We start from the raw sequence: 15,204 nt of genomic DNA, 5'->3' as shown, positions 1-15,204 counted from the left end.
AAAGACAGCATACAGAAGACACTGTAACACAGAACTAAAGGACCCGAACAACAAAAAAATCCACAGTGAGAATTTACAGCGTCAGTATGCACATTACGTAATTGAGTTATCTTCAGAAAAGAAATTCAGGAGAAACTCCCATTCTTGCTGTATGAGCAGCCACCAGGATATCTTGCTGCTGGAAGTTGCCCAGGAAGCAGCGATGACTTCCACTTGGAACTTTGCCCACTTTCACTTTCTAGATGTAAGCAGACTGCCACATGAAATACAAACATTTCTGCCTGCTCCTGCCCCCCCAACATCATTTTCGCAACAAATTCAAAACACAACAAACCCCCCAAAATCTAGAAAACACAACCATTGCATGAATAGCTGACGAAAAATCCTTTGTGACATATATACATTTATTTCTAACTATGAACATACCTAAGATAAATAACTCAGGGTGCAGGGGGTATGAGAGATACCCCCCCAAATATTCTGCAAGATGTTTGCAGAGAGAGTAAAAACTCCTCCATCAGCAAAGTTGGAGATGACACAGAAGAAATAAAAAATATTAACACATATATATTAAAAAATTAAAGAATGCTGGGAGACTAACAATATTTGTCAATAAGAAATACAGGAAAACATCCATTAACATGCAAAACAAGCATTATATAAAAATAATACCATAGCATAAAATAAGAAAAAATAGCTGCTGCCAGGCAGAGAAATTTTAAAATAAACCCCAAAAGATAGCACACAAAACAGATGAAAAGGAAACCCTGAAAACACATCCCCAGCATGGCCACCCAGAAAACTTTTTCTGCCACACTTTCATCTCCTGTTGCACCATAACAGGACAGACAGGAGCTCCACAATAGCAGCCCTGGGAAAGAACCAGTTCCCACAGAGGGCCATCTCCTGGTCGCACTGTACAAGCACAACAGAAGCCCTCAGGAGGAAGCAAACAGAAAGCAAAAATGAAAACGAAGGAAGGGAAATTCTGCCTAGATGATGGTGATGATGAAAGGAAAGCCAGGGCACCACAAAAAGCTGCACACTGGCAGCACCCTAAGCACAGCAACCACCACCACCGAGCCAGACCAGGCTCCTGCACAGCACCCACGGCTCTACCATGGCTGTACCTGGATCCCAACAGCCCTGCCTGCGGAATGGCACCCTGGCACTTCTGCTCCTGCTCACCGCTCTCACGGCCGCCCTCGCCTGCCAACACCTCGGGACCCACCACGACACCTTCCCCTGGGAACAACTCCAGCTCCTCAACCACATGGCTCCCAACTCAACGCACACCTGTCAACTCCACAACCCGCCCTTCTTCCCCGACACTCTTCGCCACAACAACCTCAACCCGCAACAAGCCGCCGACGCCGCCCTACGCATCCTACAACACCTCTTCCACACCCTCAGCGCCAACAGCACCTCCCAGCACTGGCACACCCAGACACGACACCGCCTCCTCAACCAACTCCAGCACCACATCCACCGCCTCGAGCAATGCCGCCCCGACAACGCACGCCTCTTCAAAGGGCCCCGCAACCCCCTCACCACCATCAACAAGTACTTCAAGGACATCCACCTCTTCCTCCACGCCCACAACCACAGCGCCTGTGCCTGGGAGCACATCCGCCTCGAAGCTATTACCTGCTTCCAACGCGTGGACACGCTCCTACGGCGAATGAAGCATCAAGGTGCTCTGGACCTCACTAAACCCACGGACAGCCAACGCCCATCCCCAGTCAGTGCCAGTGCCCACGGATGGAGAGACGGCAGCAGCAGCCCAGGCTGGGATCACTCGGCACCGCTCACGCCGCCTCCAGCCACAATGCTGAGCTGATGGGGAAATGGGTATGACCGTGGCGACACCGGGGCCAGGCTGTGGCACAGCCCACAGACCCAAACCACGGCCACTGGAAAGGAATGGGGAGGAAGTTTCTGTGCTGCACAGAATGGACAGCTGGGAGGCACTGGCGATACACACAGTACTTATTACTCATGGAATTTCCAGTCCATCCAGACTGCAACCTCAACTGATGATGCAGTATGGGACCATGGACACTTTGGGGATACTTTGGGACTCTCATGCCAATCACTATTTATCACAGAACTGACTTTGGGACTCTCATGCCAATCACTATTTATCACAGAACTGTTTTTTATTTATTTAATTGATTCAATTATTATTTATTTATTTATTTATTTGGCTAGCCACTAACTTATCTATTCACTCACTTGTTAGAAATAAAGACTTTTTGTAAAAAGAGAAGGAAAAAGCAAACCTGTGGTCATCTTGTTCATAATAATATAAATAATGGCCAGTCTTCGCGAGCGAAGATTTGGGAAAGGTCATTACCCCTTCGAGCCTGCGCAGTGGATTTTTTAGGTGAGACCCAGCGTGCGCTGAACTGAGCCCACCCTTTAATCCTAAGGTTCATCTGCCGGGGCCGAGCAAGCTTGAACAGTGGCAGTGAGGGTCTCAGAACGTAGGTTTGTTTAGAGTGACCTTCTCTTAGATGGATTGCCTTACAGGGCTAACGAGCTCCATCTGCCTGGGGGGCTGGGAATCGAACCCGGGTCGCAGCGGTGAAAGTGCTGCACCCTAACCACTAGAAAGACAGTCTTCTAGGCAGGCATGAGGATGAGTCTCCCTCCTGCATCCTGTCTCACTGATCCCAGTGCCTCGTGCCCAGGTCAAAGGCTACGGATAGCAGGCCACTTTCAGGGACCCACTGTGGTCCTGAAAGCCCACAAGGCATCTCCTACTGATGCCAGACCCTTAGAGTACCCATTTGTCCAGATGACACACTTCCTCCTCTCCTGCCACCCTTCCAGACCCTCTCACAACACCAAGACATGAAAGTCACCTCCAAACCATCATCCCACCACAAATACCCATTCAGCACTGCTTTGGAACAAGCAAGGTGATAGAGACAAGGTGCATCTCAAAGAATCAAGGAGAGGAACTACTACAGTCTGCAGAGATTTGGACATGAAACAGCAGCCCAATGCTACCAACGCCCCCCAAGAAACACAAAAAAGACACAAAATCCACAGGTGATGCCCAAGACTGTTCACTGCTCTCCTACAGCCACCACAACTGGTCCAGGATGCTCCCACGTGTGCCTACACACCAGTGGCCATGGGGACCTGCACTACACAGGGACATTGTCCTTGTCCTTCACCCCAACACATCCTCAGCAAACAGTAAGATACATTCCCCAATCACCACCACCCAACGCGGTCCTACCCAACCAGCACACCCAGCACAGCATTCCCCATGAAGGAAACTGCCCGCACACCACCAGCACCTGCTGCTTCTTCACCCTCCAACCTATCACCCCAAAAATATCTGCCCCAGCTGGTTTGCCCTCCCTGGGGAAGCCCAAGCAATGTCAGCAGCTCTGGTCTCCTCCTGCATGGGATAGAGGTTGCTCTCTGTGCTCAAACCACCTCCACCACCGCATCACTACAAGGACACTGCTCCACGCAAACACAAATGATCACTTCCCATCTAGCTGGAGAGTGACAAAAAAGAGGGACCAAATATAGAATAATAGAACCTCTAAGGCTGGAAAAGACCTAGAAGATCAAATAAGATCAAATCCAACCTTTGACCAAATGCCAATATACCCACTATACAATGAAGCCTGTTCCAATGCCTGACCACTCCTTCGGTGAAGGATCTTTAACTAACACCCAACCTGAATCTCCCCTGGCACAACTGGAGGCTATTTTCCTTTCCTATCACTGGTTGCCTGGGAGAAAAGGCCAATCCCCACCCGTCTACAACCTCCTTTCAGATAATTGTAGAGAGGGATAAGGTCTCACCCGAATTCCAGACTAAACATCCCCAACTCCCTCAGCTGCTCCTCATATGACTTACCCTATAGACCCTTCCCCAGCTCTGTTCCCTTCTCTGGACACACTCCAGCACCTCAATATCTTTCTTATCATAGGGGGCCAAAACTGAACACAAGAGTCAAGTTGCAGCCTCACCAGTGCCCAGTACAGAGGGACAGTCACTGCCCCAGTCCTGTTGCCCACACTATTGCTGACACAGGCCAGGGGCCATTGGCCTTCTTGCCCACCTGGGCTCACTCTGGCTCATGTTCAGCCACTGCTGTCCAGCACTCCCAGGTCCTTTCCCACCAAGCAGCTTTTCAGTCCCTCTGCCCCCAGCCTGGAGCACTGCAGGGGGTTGTTGTGACCCAAGGGCACTTGGCCTTGCTGAACCTCACACAACTGGCCTCAGCCCATCGATCCAACCTGTCCAGATCCCTCTGCAGAGCCCTCCTGCCTTCCAGCAGATCAACACTCTCACCCAGCTTAGTCCTCAAATCAATGGAGGGTGCTCTTGATCTCCTTGTCCAGATCATCAATAAAGGCATTAAACAGGGATGGACCCAGCAGTGAGCCCTGGGGAACACCACTAGTGACTGGCCCCAGCTGGATGTAATTCCATGCACCAGCACTCTCTGGGCATGGCCATCAGCCAGATTTTTAGCCAGGGAACAGAGCATCCACCCAAGCCAGGAGCAGCCAGTTTCTCCAGGAGAATTCTATGCAAAATGGTGTCAAAAGCTTTACTATAAAAGGCCAGGAAGTCAACATCCACAGCCTTTCCCTCATCCACTGAGTAGGCCACCTTGTCACAGAAGGAGATTAGGTTGGTGAAGCAGGACTTGCCTTTCCTAAACCCCTGCTGGCTGGGCCTGATCCCCTGGTTCTCCTGTGTGTGCTGTGTGATGGCACTCAGAATGATCTCTCCATGACTTTCCCCAGCAGCAAGGTCAGACTGACAGACCTGTAGTTCCTGGGATCCTACTTCTGACTGTAGGTGAGCATTACACTAGCCAAGCTCCAGTCATCTGGAACCCCCCTGGTTATCCAGGACTGCTGGTAAGTGATGGGGAGTGGCTCGGTGAGCTCTTACACCAGCTCTCTTATATATTCAGGTACAGTGCAGGACCCCTCAAGATGAAACTTCCACGCTGTACTAATGTCCTCCTGATGTTCCTCCTAACCAGAAACACCCTGTAACGCCAGGCATGGGGACCTCATTGGTTCTGTCTTCTCTGAGGTGGCTGAAGGAGCTAAAACCTCCTCAGGAATAAATGCATTAATATTATTTTTTAACGTGAAGGTGATACAACACCAGAAGGGGGATCAGGAAGGTTAAATGATGTCCATTCCTGGAGATACATCTAAAAGCATCACCGGACAAGGCCATCAGCAACCTCCTCTGATACCACCTCCTTTCAGCATCACAGCGCACTTGAGACACCCAGAGAAAAAAGACCATTAAAAAACAATTGAAAAAGTGGAAAGGAAATTATGAACAATCAATGATTAAAAAAAAAAAAGAGAGAGAGAAACCGAGAACTTTCAGTAGTATGAGGGCATAAGACACACACATATTTTCACCAGGTAAACACTGGAAACTGCAAATTGCTTATAAAGGACCTTTCCCTCAGCAGAGCATAATGAGACAGTGCTCATGAAAAGTTCCTCAACCGGGACAAAGCCAAAAACAATTCCAACACAAAAATATCTCTGACTCTGCCTCCTTCTCTGTTCAAAAGCAGTTTAGAGAAGACTTCTTATCCCCCATCACAATGAGGTTCAAACCACAAAAGGGAAGGAAAGAGACTGCAGAAGCTTTACCAAAAAACATTCAGCCCTCAGGTGTTTAGACCCAGAGCTATCTCCTTGAACATCCTGAGAAATAAACTATTTTACAGCTCTCCCAAAATGTACAAAGAAACAATGTATTGTTATGAATATAAAGATAAATACAAAGAATGCCTCACTTCGAGTAAAAAACCAAAAAAACAATTAATGGAGAGTTACAAAACAACTTGAAGAGTGTTGTGGGCAAAATGGAAGCTTCGGATAACATTTACCAAGGAAGCCCTTCTACTGAGTGGTAAGGTTTGGAAAGGACCCCCTTGCTTTCTAAATTCCCTCTAAGAGAAGAGAGTCTGGAAGCGGCTTTATCCAATCCTAGTCTCAGACTTAGTCAAGGTTTGTGCCTGAAGAATTACACAGGAGTAAGTGACCCTTTATATGACTTGGTCCCACAGGATCAGGGACATATTCGTATAAGTAATACGTTGCTCAGGAAAAAAAATGAATAAAATTATTATTGATAATGATTGGACTTAAGAACTTTAATCAGAATTATCTATTACATATTACAGGTAGTTGTAGTTATTTATATAGTACACTATTGACCAAATAAAACTTTTCAAAGCTGTCTTAAAAATAACTAGAGAATGATGTAACTCGTGCAGTGACCATGGGCAAACCCTTTTCCTCAGCCTCCAGGAGTAATGCAGAGGGGTATCCCCACTCAAGGGAGGAATCTCCATGTCTGCTACTAGAAGGGCGGTGCTGGAAATCCCCAGAGTTAAAATGTGCGAATAGGATTTTATACTATAAAGTAAATGACCATAATGCATTTATTGCAGGGAAAGTTCAAAAACCTCAGCAGCTTCAGGTAACTTATCAGTTACCTAAAGCTTCCAGGCTTCTGCTTTAAGAACTTTTGTTTGCGCATCTGCAACAGTGCAATTCTCAGCAAATACTATTTAAAAACCCTTGGAATGGTAAACTTTGGGACTGTTGGAAGAGGCTGGTTTAAGCATTCTTAAAAAAAGGAAAGTAGGAAACTTCCCTGTCCCCCACAGCCAATGAACCTGGCAGGAAGGGTAAAGGCCAAGCTGCTTTACCAAAAGTTAAGCAGAGAGTCCATCTAGAAGCAAAAAGGGAAATTCAGCGAAACACGAAAGCAATAAGAGCTCACCAGAGAGAAGGAGGAAACAACAAAAAACCCACAAATCCACGAAAACAGAAGCATGTGTTAAAACCAAGATGGTTTCATACACCACAGAGAGCATACCTGAAAAAATGCCTCCATACAAAGAATACCATCACCAATAAAACGACCCTCAGCAACCTCACATCCTCCCATCACCCGCTACACACAACCTCCCCCACCGCACCACCAACACTGCCCTCCACAACCACCGCCACCACAACAAACCANCTATTTATTCACTTCTCCATGACACAACAAATAAAGACCTCTGACAAAACCCTTCCCAGTGCCTCTTGTCTCAGCAGCGCAGCAACCGCCCCGGGGGACGGGGGGAAGTCACCTCCACTCAACACCTACACCGAGCCCTCAGACAAACAGCCTTCTCACCCCTCTTCTCCCTGATGCCTCCACAAGGAGCATCTTGCAGCAACCTCTTTCCAAAAACACTGCCTGGTTTTCCCAGCAAATCAGAATTATCTGTTGCATCCTTGTCTCCTCTCATCTTTCCATCTTTATCGACCGACCATTGGGTCTTTAGTGCTCTTGCCAATGGAACCTCTTTGAGCACCTCCAAAGACAGCCACAAGCACAGTTGAGTGTCACAGCACTGCTCCTACATATACAAGCTGAGGGAGTTGGGGTTCTTCAGCTTGCTGATGTAAAGTCTCCAGGCAGACATTACTGCAGCCTTTTAACACTTCAAGGGAGCTTAAAAGAATGCTGGGATCAGAATGTGAAACAGCAGCTCTAGTGACAGTTGAAAGGACTCTTGGGATGGACTTGGGGGTGTGGAGTGAGAGGACAAGGGGAAATGTCTTTAAACTGAAAGAGAGTAGGTTTAGATGAGGCATTAGGAAGATATTATTTACTGTGAGGGTTGTTAGGCATTGGCACAGGTTACCCAGAGAATTTGTGGATGTCCCATCCCTGGACATGTTCAAGGTCAAATCAGATGAGGCTTTGAGCAACCTGGTCTAGTAGTAGGTGTCCCTTCCCATGGCCAGGGGCTTGGAGCTTGGTTACCTCTACGGTCCCTTCCAGTACAAGCTATTTTACAACTCATGCTCGGGAAGCTTTGCAGGACTGTCTCCTGTGTTAGGGACAGGTGAAGAGTGTGAAGAGGAAGGAGCGGCACAGACATGTGATGAACTGACTGCAGCCCCATTCCCCATTCTGCCACCCTGGGGAAGAAGGTAGAGAAAATCATGACTGCAACTGAGCCCAGGAAAACGTGTGGGGTGGAGGGAACGTGATTTTTAGATTGGGTTTTATGATCTACTCATTACCATATTCTGATTTGATTGCTAATGAATTAAACTAATTTCCCCAAGTCTGTTTTATCCCTGATGGTAACCAGCAAGTGATCTTTTCGTCTATCTCACCTCACAAGCCTTTCATGACATGCTTTTCTCCCTTGACCAGCTTAGGAAAGGAGTGAAAGAGCAGCTTGATGGGTACCAGGCATCCAGTCAGTGTTAACACACTACACCATGTCTCTCCTGGCTCTGCAACTTCAAATATTTTTTTATTTTTTGCCCTTAAAATAATTCCATTCATTTCAGTTTGCAGTTCTTCCAAGTAGCATGACTTGCATAGATATTTAAAAGTCTTCATTAATGTGCTCAACTTTATGTTTTGGGTTTTTATTCAGGGTCTGCAGCTGGACGGAGCTTTGTCTGGGTTATCCTTGTACTCACTGTATCTGACTCTGGCTGCCCCAAACTCTACATGGAAGACCTGGTATACTGATTTGGACCTCACATTATGGCACTTATTCAGTGATACCTCTTTTTTAGATCACCATTTGTTGCTCCACTTGTGCCTCTACAGATACACTGCATCACTTAACCGTATAACTGTTCTCAGCTACATACTACCAAACTTTCTCTCCAAGATCCTTATCCTAGCTTTCTAAAAAGAAAATTCTTCACCATTTTTGCAGCCTAGGTTGAGGCTCTTTTTGAATCTGTCTTCAAGCTCAGCCTGTCTCATATGCCATTTACATTCTGGATCCAGATAAGGAAGAAAACTCTGCAAACACTCCTTTCTGCAGCTCACCTGCACTTGTTGCCATGCAAAGATCTCCACCCATGAGAGCCTTGAAAACATGTCAGATACACTTACTGTCCGCCAGTTTGTGTACCCGCTGCTGAACCTCACCTCTTGGTAAAAGAAAATATTCATGCTCACGTTTCATCTAGATTTGACAAAATGTTCTAATGTTGCTATAACAATTGGAAATTTCTCCACTCAGAAGCACAGAGCACATTCACTTTTATTTAAAGATTTTGCAGATGGGACAAATGCATCATACAACAGTTGCTCTATATCCATTTACATTACCTTGCTGTAAATTTAGAAAACAAAATGTTTTTAAAAACTCAGAACACAGAACATAAGAAAGAGCTCTTAAATACCATTAAATGAACCGATTTATGAGGCACAAATGATCAACACTGAAGACAACTGGTTTAAAATTAAATAAACCAAGTCATTTACTCACCATTGGCAGCCTGGATTGAAGCATCTGGAGATCATCATAACCATAAATCTGCTTAAAGACAGATAAAAATACAAGATCATTATAACACTTTTCTCTGATGCTGATCAATTTGGGGCTTTGAACAGAGTTTGACTTAGGCCCATTCTATTTTAAAGGTGTACAGCTTTATGTAGCATTGTGTTAACAGGGCACTGTAGCATTTTAAGACTAGTGGAAAACTAAGGTTAAAATTGGCTTGTCACTCTGATGTTGTTTCCTGATGACAGCAGTCCTCTGAGGGGAGCTTGACTGTCCCATCTTCAATACAGTTTTCACAGATGCATCATTCCTCAACCTACAAAAAATCTACAGGGCATTCAGGTTTGGGAGTAAGAGCAACAGCCCTCTTTGCTGTAATCATTACTTCAGAGAGCAGCAAGATTTAAGATTTGATGACTAGGCCGCAAAGCAACCTATGGTATCCCCTCACATTCAGTGTGATATAGAAAAATTACCAGAACAAAGTTTTTGATTCAAAAAACGGATGACCAAAAATACCTCGATCCTGGTCAAACACCAAAAAATTATGTGCAATCTTTCAACTTTGCAGATAGGACACATGGCACATTTCAACCATTACTGTGGTAAATCTATTCCAATAATACTAACCTAAATGAGCCTAATTCTATTCAAAGGGACTAAAACCTGGTAACACTGAAAACCATAGCAACACATGTTTAGCTACAAGAGCAGCCAGATCAGGTCTGCACCAACAGCTCTGCAGTTTACTACCAATAGTAATCCTCTACTGAATATATTTCATATATTCTTTAGCATTTAGATCAAGAATTCCAGGTGTGACATGTGCCACCAAAAATGCCTTGGCATAGACAGTAGCAGGTCTGGAGGGCCCACTTGCGCCAAGGGTTAAGCAATTAAGGACAAAAACAATGAAACTGCTTACTGGGTAGGCAGGCAGAAGTCCTCCAGGTCCCACAATATACTGGTTATGCAACAAGGGTGGTACACCTTGGGGCAGGTTTGGGGGAGCTTTGCCTGTAGAATCAAAATACAGACATTTTAACAAGCCTTTAGAAAAGAAAAGGCTTCAGCCTTGAGACAAGATAGCTGCACAGGTTCTGGTGGCTGCACTGTCTTAGCTTGTAAAGAGCAAAACTATGCAGAAGAGTTTTGTGCTCTTTGATGAAAATGCTCAAAATAGCCTGAAGAGTTTAACCATGCATTAAGGAAGGGAAAGCACAGGCTACTTAAGACTGAAAACAGTCCCACCAGAGAAGAGCCTGATTTTTTAATTTAGTTTGTCCAAGAGGATTACAAGAACTACAGAAACTTCTCCTTTCCTCAATCCTCTCCTGAAGGCAAATTTAGACATCATTTGCAATCTGAAAGAGCTAATTCTCTCCTTTCATTTTCTGCTCCATCAACACATTCCCCCTTATCACCAGCAATAGACTGGAAAGCACTAAATGCTACCAGCATACTTTCTGTGGGTGACTTACTGCAGCTGGGAATAGCAAAGAGAAGATGACTGAAATGGTTTCAGCTGCCTCCATGAAGCAGTGCTAGGAAGCAGAACAGTAAAAGAACAAAGCACTTCAGCCAGTCATCAGACACTTCATTTACAAGCTATGGAAATGAGAAATCCTTCTGTAAGTAAGCTTGATCTTAGTATTAGATCATTCACTTCCCTCCATAGGATTTCCTTTTAGCAGTTCAGGTTTATTAGGTAAGAAAGAGAATTAAGCGTTGCTTCCACATCAGTGCAGGAAGCCTCCCAGCCTTCTCTCTCCATGTAACCCCCTTCTGAAGTGCTGTTTGCTCTGGAATACCCAGACACCAGATACTTTCTTCCTTTCTATAGAAGTGGCAGTAGGGATGTGACATATGATAATGAGGACACTGCAGTATATTCTGATACTGCCAAATGAATTCAAGTCACAGAGAAGACTGAAATTAAAGCTCATGTGAACTCACAGCCAAGAGCTGATCACAACTTGGAATACAAAACTGAGTGAATTTTCTAGCCCAAAACTTCCCAAGTCAGAACTGCTTTGGTGCCTATTTATAAAGTTCTTTGGGGATGGAATGTGCTATATAAATGCCACATAACACCCTAATGAATATTTCAAATAGACAAAACCAGGCAATTTTATTTCATAAGCCAGCAAATACAGCACACTGGAAATGCTAGTCAAGAGTGTGGACTTCTTAGCGCAGTTATGGCTGGTGAGATGCTCAACTGACAGCCCTGCTGACTGAAATCCTCTGTCTATCCACGGATCTGTCAATATTGCCAACCTGAAGACACTAAGGGAGCTGCCCGTGTGGTGGCAGCTGGTATAGACACACTGGAAACGCTCAGGCCAAGGCTGTTTGTAGTGTTCATACTGCTTGCCATGCTGACAACCGAGGAGGTGGTGCTAGTGGCTGAGGTTGAAGCAGTTGAAAAGGTTGTTGAGGGCTGGAGCGAAGTTGTGTTCTCAATACTAGTGTGCTAGAAAGGAGACAAAAAGAATGAGGATCACAGAGCAAATAAACCACAGTGGAAGAGGCTGGGGGAATAAAAAGAAAAATAAAAAAAACAACAAACCTTTAAGTAACAGCAGCACATGCAAAAGATAGGTTTTATCTATATTCCAAACAAGCAACTAAGTTGCATGCTTGTGATTTTTTTTTTGCGATTCAAAGAAAATTGTTACATGAAAGCCAAATTCCAACTGCTATATCATCACAAAATTATACCATAGTAACTCAAACATAACATATATCATTCCATCACCTGCATTTTGCCAGCTAATCTCTCCATTTTTGAGACATTTCAGATCACCGCTTCTGTGTTTGTTTGTTGGGGTTTTTTAATAAATTTGTTACAAGACATCCTTTTTTCTTTTATTTCATCCCCCCTTGCTGGCATGACAATTTCCTCTGCAGCTGCATGACTGGCAAATCTCTGTGATAGTTATTCCTGATCTAATACAAATCACAAGTGGTAAAGACTTTTTTTGCCACTAGAGGGCTGGCAGTCTCTTTTCTCTGACATAAGGCTCTTGTTTCAGTTCTCAGGGTACTGGGACACACCAAACTTGAAGAGAGGGTCTCAATTATCAGATAAACTGACTATATGCCAAACAGCTGTTGAAATACAAACAGGACTTACCACATGTGATGTGCTTGAAGACAACACTGAGGCAGGGGACAGGCTGCTCTGATGATTGGAAAGGGAGCTAGAAAGAAATTGCAAAGAATTAACAAAATTAGTTTTCCTTAGAACTATTTTTAATATATATATATGCATGTGTATATACACACATATACATACAAACACAGATTGGCAGCAGGACATCAGTTAAAGACCAAAAATTCTAGGGGAGTGTGTGTATACACATATAGTTGAACAAAAAAATTATCTGTAAGGGTGCCTATATACATACACACAGAGGCACGTAAATATATATATATAAATATACATACACCCTTACAGGCATTTTTCCTTTAATTATTATCCTCTTACCTTTTAATGAAAAAATTCAAGTACAGAGTCACTATTGCTAACAAGAAACACCCAAAACGCCATTCATTTGTATTTTTCAATCTACTCTATCTTTAGAAAAACAACAGTTGCTTCAGGAATTATGTAGCAATGACTCCAAGACACAAAGTCCAAAATCAAAATGTTCATGCAAACACAAGTTCTGTTTCCCATTCTTTCCTTGAGCAACTGCTGTTGCCTGACATGGGGGACAGGTTTTAAGTGAGGCAGTGCTTTGGTTTGACTCACTACGGTATTAAAATTGCATAATATTAACTCAACCAATTGGAACTGCAGGGTATCTGCCCCATAACTCATCCAGAAGTCTTTAAATGTCTCCTCAAAAGGTGACTGAAACTGGTTCTTAAACATTTACACTGACAAAAGTTATACCTTACATTCCACATCAAGAATGTGACTTACTCTATGCCACTCCATGCAGTATGCAATAAACCAAATGAACATTGAACAAAGGCAAACAAAATAAAGACATAAAACACATGTATGGTCTGATGCTCAAAAAAGGGAAATCAATGTAGCTGGCATGATTGAAGCAAACCCTTTGAAACACAAAGCTGTGTATATACCACAGAAACTTGGGACAGCAGCTGCTCTGCCATTAGGAGGCAGCCAAGAGCTCATACTTTGCAATAAGAACCAACTTGTTCTCTTCCGAAACTCTCTCCTAATTCTAGTTCACGTCAGAGAAGGAGACTCTGGTGCCTGATAGTCCCATACAGAATCACCCTTACACCTGTCCTTTCCCCAAAAGCGAACCCTGTGTTTATCACAACTCCTACTGTACCTGCTTAATTGGGAGAGTGAGCTGCTGGCCAGATCACTGGACTGAGGCAAGCTGGGCAACGCTGCCACGTGCTGCGGTGCTGAAGGCAGGAGCGAGGCTGTGGTGGACACCACACTGGGCAGAGAACCAGCTGAGGGTAGTGAGGGAGAAGGCTCTGTCTTAGGTGCTGGAACTGATGAAGTAGCTGCAACAAGTTAAAAAGAGGCATTCAAAGAAAAATTCCAGCACACCTGACATCCCAGACTGGATTCAGGAACACAGTAGTATTCCCCCTTGGTTTATAAAAACTGGACTGTTAAGAACTGGTAACCATATCAAGCAATTTGGCTTTTAAGAAAATTTAAACAGCAACTGAACTACCTTTTGTTCCTTTTAAGCTCTTTACTTACAATAGATTTACAATTTTCAGTGCTACCCACATAGTACACTAGTCGTCTTCACCTCACCTGTCACTATCTGGATTATTAGCTTTTGCTCACAAGTAATTTCTAAATTCCTTGATTTTGGTTCGGCAAACACACGTCATTTGTGCCTTTTCAAGGCACTGTACAAATCTAGTTTTAGCTACAGCTCTGTTTCTTCATTCTAGCCCACAGCACCCTTGGTGATCAAGGCACTCAGCCACCAATAAAACTCAGAAAGCAGTTGAGCCCTGCCTTCTGCTGGGCCATACTTTTATACCACACCAGAGACCATTCCTCAGTGGATCATTGTGACCTTGCAAGGCATGTGAAGACATTTTTAGACTGGTCACCAAAGAAAAGTCAAATACACAGTTGGAAGTTACACATCAGTTTGTTTAATTTATTGGTTTGATTTCCTAGCTAAATGACCCAAGTCAGGTTGCTGGGCTGCAATGCAAACAGAAATCAAGAGGTCTTTGCTTTGGCAATAAGTATGACAGAAAATTGAGTTCCAAGTGATAAACATAGTTATGAAGGCAGCAACTATGTCACCTGGTACCTCCCAGCAATATTTACACTAAAAAAGGAGTAGATAATGTCTAAAGCTCTCAATAGATTTAAAGCAGGGTTCCCTTTTTGAAGTTTAAGTTGATGTCCTCAATTCAAGGGATGGAATCACCATCTTAAGACCCCTTACAAGATGCCTGAACACAATGTGCAAGACAAAGAAAGCCAGGAGACGAGTAGGATGTCAGAGTTATAACACATCACTCAGGCTCTGAACTAAGGGTTTAGGAAACAGGAGACCTGGATATTTAGGGAGAACAACAGTTGAGAGATGAACAACTAAGAACATTATAGCAACATACAGAAGGGAAAAGTTCAGTACTTTCAATAGTTAAGAGAGAAATTTAATATCACTTGTAGGCATGAAACAGACTTAATGAAAGAAGACTGATTCCAATTTATATGCTTGAAATACAGAAAAATGCAGAAAAGTACTCAAAAGAGAACTTGCACAGGAAAAGAGACTAATAAAGCCATTACAGAACAGTTTCAAAAATATTAGGAATTCCCAGATCTTTCTTTTCTGTAGCAAAAAGACAAGTCCTGTAGTGAATTTCATAAATTGTTTATTAA

At 44.0% G+C, this 15,204-nt stretch overlaps 1 protein-coding gene across 5 annotated transcripts in view; it reads right to left on the bottom strand.

The window, feature by feature from the left end:
* The window catches only part of UBAP2 (ubiquitin associated protein 2), a 99,128-nt gene that overhangs the window by 9,420 nt on the left and 74,504 nt on the right, over positions 1-15,204 (bottom strand). For 3 of the 5 annotated variants that reach the window (XM_017819057.1, XM_017819060.1, XM_017819059.1), the window contains exons 15-19: positions 13,661-13,844; positions 12,484-12,550; positions 11,625-11,820; positions 10,270-10,361; positions 9,327-9,377 (exon numbers count right to left, since the gene is read on the bottom strand). In XM_017819057.1, coding sequence (XP_017674546.1) covers positions 9,327-9,377; positions 10,270-10,361; positions 11,625-11,820; positions 12,484-12,550; positions 13,661-13,844 — 590 coding nt within the window. The remainder of the gene's footprint in view (positions 1-9,326; positions 9,378-10,269; positions 10,362-11,624; positions 11,821-12,483; positions 12,551-13,660; positions 13,845-15,204) is intronic. The other 2 variants (XM_017819061.1, XM_017819058.1) reach the window with 1 other exon arrangement.

Source organism: Lepidothrix coronata, unplaced genomic scaffold (genome assembly GCF_001604755.1).
Source record: "Lepidothrix coronata isolate B3197 unplaced genomic scaffold, Lepidothrix_coronata-1.0 Scaffold72, whole genome shotgun sequence".
In the NCBI taxonomy this organism is placed as follows: domain Eukaryota; kingdom Metazoa; phylum Chordata; class Aves; order Passeriformes; family Pipridae; genus Lepidothrix; species Lepidothrix coronata.
Note: the sequence above shows the minus strand (reverse complement) of the source record. Positions and strands in the feature narration are given on the sequence as shown.